The sequence below is a fragment of the Eriocheir sinensis genome, unplaced genomic scaffold, assembly GCF_024679095.1.
Source record: "Eriocheir sinensis breed Jianghai 21 unplaced genomic scaffold, ASM2467909v1 Scaffold11, whole genome shotgun sequence".
Taxonomy (NCBI): domain Eukaryota; kingdom Metazoa; phylum Arthropoda; class Malacostraca; order Decapoda; family Varunidae; genus Eriocheir; species Eriocheir sinensis.
In genome coordinates this window covers 1438187-1442161 of record NW_026110407.1, presented here as the reverse complement: position 1 = coordinate 1442161, position 3975 = coordinate 1438187, and the positions used below count along the sequence as shown (strand labels likewise).

At 51.5% G+C, this 3975-nt stretch overlaps 1 protein-coding gene across 1 annotated transcript; it reads left to right on the top strand.

Annotated features, from left to right (window-relative positions):
* Nucleotides 1-670: 670 nt before the first annotated feature.
* Nucleotides 671-3118, top strand: LOC126989216 (uncharacterized). The gene is made up of 2 exons (XM_050847824.1): nt 671-1200; nt 1324-3118. Exons 1-2 carry the CDS (start codon nt 671-673, stop codon nt 3116-3118), a joined length of 2325 nt encoding a protein of 774 aa, XP_050703781.1.
* Nucleotides 3119-3975: the final 857 nt, after the last annotated feature.

Below are 3975 nucleotides of genomic sequence, written 5' to 3'. Positions count from 1 at the left end.
AAACCAGACGCTTCGGGTAGATGGGGCTCGACAGCCTGGGAAGGTAGTCCATCTAGGGGAAGGGAAACCCTGATTTCAAACCTCCGCTGCCTTGCGGCCATATCCATTCACGGAAAAGGCTTCAGGAGTAAACCTCGAGGAAAAATCCGGAGTCGGAGTCCCTAAGGCAGTTCGAGGCTGTATACAGCTTCGTCCTGGCAACTCCTGCGGCGTCACTGGAACCAAATGTACTGGCTCTTGCCTTTCCATTGGATCATTTCAGCGGCGTGGAGAGGGGGGATCCACTGCTTGGGTGACAGTCTATCCTCCATATCCATCTACCCAGGCTTTGCGCTCTGGAGAGGACACTCCAGCTTCGCTTCACAGCGTCGAACCAACACGGGAAGCAGCAGTCTACCGGTTAAAAGTCTTCCGCTCGATTGGCGTAGAGCTAGACGCCAGGGGTTGCTTCCGACAGTGGGAGGGGTCATCGCACTCCACTGGGCAGCTACCGCCCGCTTCAAGCTGGGCAAACCCCAGCCAATAAGGTACTGCCTCGCCACGGTCCGTTAGCCTCACTGGGTGCGTGGGGTTTAGGGTGAAAACCGACAGGCGGATCGTCATATGTGCACCAGGCAACAATAGAAAGAAAACGTCTGCCCTAAAGTTGGGCACTTGGAATGTTCGGACAATGACACCAGGCTTTTCTGATGACCTACAGGATATAAATGACGCTCGCAAGACAGCTGTCATTGACACGGAACTGAGCAGATTGCAGATGGACATCGTTGCCCTCCAGGAAACCAGGCTATCAGGATCAGGATCTGTCCGGGAAAAAGACTTCTCATTTTTCTGGCAGGGGAAACCCCCAGAAGAGATCAGAGAACATGGTGTGGGCTTTGCAGTGAAGAACACCCTGCTTGGAACTATAACCCCACCAACAGATGGAACTGAAAGAATCCTGTCACTCCAACTCAACACCTCGGTTGGTCCAGCAACCTTGATCAGCGCTTACGCACCAACTCTCACTTCTTCCACAGAAGCCAAGGACAGATTCTACGATGACCTTAGCTTCACCATCAGCAGGGTCCCAGAAAAAGAGCCACTGTTCATCCTTGGCGACTTCAACGCCAGAGTTGGGGCTGACTACACCTCATGGCCCACCTGTCTGGGTCACTTCGGCACTGGGAAAATGAATGAAAATGGTCAACGCCTGCTGGAGTTCTGCTGCCACCATGGCCTATGTGTCAGCAACACCTTCTTCGACACCAAGCCGCAACACAAGGTCTCTTGGAGACACCCCCGATCCAAGCACTGACACCAGCTGGATCTGATTCTCTCCAGACGCTCAAATCTACCAAGCATCAAGCTCACCCGCAGTTATCAGAGTGCTGATTGCGACACTGACCACTCCTTGGTCTGCAGCAAAGTGAAGCTACAAGCAAGGCTGCATCGCACAAAAAAGGATGGCAGGCCCCGCATAGACACCAGCAAGTCGCAAAATAAGGAGAGAGTGGATGATTTTGCACGTATTCTTGAAGAATCTCTTCCAGGTCCCTCCAGCGAAACAGCCTGCGATAGATGGGAACACTTCAGAGATGTTGTTTACAACGCTGCCATTTCCACCTTTGGCAAGAAAACGAGCAAGTCTGCAGACTGGTTCGAGGTTCACTCCGAGGAAATAATGCCAGTCATTGAAGAGAAGAGAAACCCCCTTGCAGCATACAAGGCCAACCCCAGTGAACGAAACCTGCAAGTCCTTCGGTCAGCCCGCAGCAAAGTTCAACAGTGTGCTAGGCGATGTGCCAATGACTACTGGCTCCAGCTCAGTTCGCAGATACAGACCGCGGCTGACACAGGCAACATGAAGGAGATGTATGATGGCATAAAACAGGCCCTGGGCCCAACAAAAAAGAAAACTGCACCCTTGAAATCCACCACAGGAGAGGTAATTCAGGACAGATCAAAACAGATGGACAGATGGGTAGAACACTACTCCGAACTGTATAGCAGAGAGAACACCGTTACGGAAGATGCCCTGAACGCCATCGAATGCCTACCAGTGTTGGAGGAGCTAGACAGAGAACCAACCCTTGCAGAACTCAACGAGGCTCTAGACTCCCTTGCCCATGGCAAGGCTCCAGGAAAAGACGGCATCAGCGCTGAAGTCCTGAAATGCTGCAAGGGGACCATCATCACCGAGCTGCATGAAATCCTCTGTCTCTGCTGGAAAGAAGGTGAAGTGCCTCAGGACATGCGTGACGCCAACATCGTTACCCTGTACAAAAACAAGGGCGACAGGAGTGACTGCAATAACTATCGAGGCATTTCTCTCCTTAGCATCGTCGGGAAGCTATTTGCTCGAGTTGCACTGAGGAGGCTCCAAGTGCTTGCAGAGGGAGTCTACCCAGAATCGCAGTGCGGATTCCGAGCCAACAGATCCACCATTGACATGGTGTTCTCCCTCAGGCAACTTCAGGAAAAATGCAGGGAACAGCGGCAACCACTCTTTATTGCCTTCATAGATCTCACGAAGGCCTTTGACTTGGTCAGCAGAGATGGCCTGTTCAAGATCCTGCCAAAGATCGGTTGCCCACCAAGGCTCCTCAGCATCATCAGATCATTCCATGATGACATGAAGGGGACAGTGGTCTTCGACGGCTCAACATCGGACGCTTTCATCATCAGAAGCGGAGTGAAACAGGGCTGTGTACTTGCTCCAACCCTGTTCGGGATCTTCTTTGCAGTCATGTTAAAACACGCCTTTGGACCCACAACGGAAGGCATTTACCTCCGGACCAGATCGGATGGAAAGCTCTTCAACCTCTCCAGACTCAGAGCAAAATCCAAGGTTCAGCGAAAATGTGTGCGCGACTTCCTCTTCGCAGATGATGCAGCAGTTACAGCCCACTCAGCTGAAGGCCTCCAGCAACTCATGATTCGTTTCAATGAAGCTTGCGATGATTTCGGACTCACCATCAGTCTGAAGAAGACACAGGTCATGGGTCAAGACGTGGATCAGCCACCCGACATCAGAATCGCTGATCACCGGCTTGATGTTGTCCATGATTTTGTGTACCTGGGTTCCACCATCTCAGACTCTCTCTCTCGATGCGGAGCTGAACAGACGGATCGGTAAGGCAGCTACCACCATGTCCCGACTTACCAAGAGAGTGTGGTCAAACAACAAGTTGTCCGAACACACAAAGATCCAGGTCTACAGAGCCTGCGTCGTAAGCACACTCCTGTACGGCAGCGAGTCGTGGACCCTTCGAGCTCGCCAAGAACGAAAACTCAACTCGCTCCACATGCGCTGCCTGCGACGCATCCTGAACATTACCTGGCAGGATAAAATCACAAACAACACTGTCCTGGAGAGAGCTGGGATGACCAGCATGTTCACTTTCCTCAAGCAGAGACGCATGCGCTGGCTTGGCCATGTTGTCCGCATGGACGATGGTCGGATCCCCAAAGACCTCCTTTATGGAGAGCTGACGGAGGGGACACGCCCAACTGGCAGGCCAAAACTGCGATACAAGGACGTATGCAAGAGGGACCTGAAAGCCCTACACATCAACACCGACTCATGGGAAGATACAGCCTCAGAGCGATCCGCCTGGCGGCAAGCAATTCAACAAGGCCTCCATGTGTTTGAGGAGACCCTCGCCCAGCAGTCTGAGGCAAAGAGACAAAGAAGAAAGGCCCAAAACCCGGCAGACCAACCAGCCTCTATCTTCACCTGCGATCAGTGTGGGAGGGATTGCCACTCTCGTATTGGCCTGTCCAACCACACCCGACGCTGTACCTGAGTCTTCAACTGGAGCGCAACTCCATGGTCTCCCGAGACCGACGGATGCCTACTATATATTTTGAAACAAATTTACAATTTTTTATATGTATTTTTGCATATCTCTTTCAATAGAAGTTTACCTTATTGTATGTGCATTTTGTATATTTATTTCAATACAAATCTAAATATTTTATGAGTATTTTGGT

Coding starts and splice junctions, on each gene's coding strand:
- LOC126989216 (XM_050847824.1), top strand. CDS start 671: ATGACACCAGGCTTTTCTGATGACCTACAGGATATAAATGACGCTCGC. Junction 1,201..1,323: donor AATGGTCAACGCCTGCTGGA/GTTCTGCTGCCA, acceptor GATTCTCTCCAG/ACGCTCAAATCTACCAAGCA.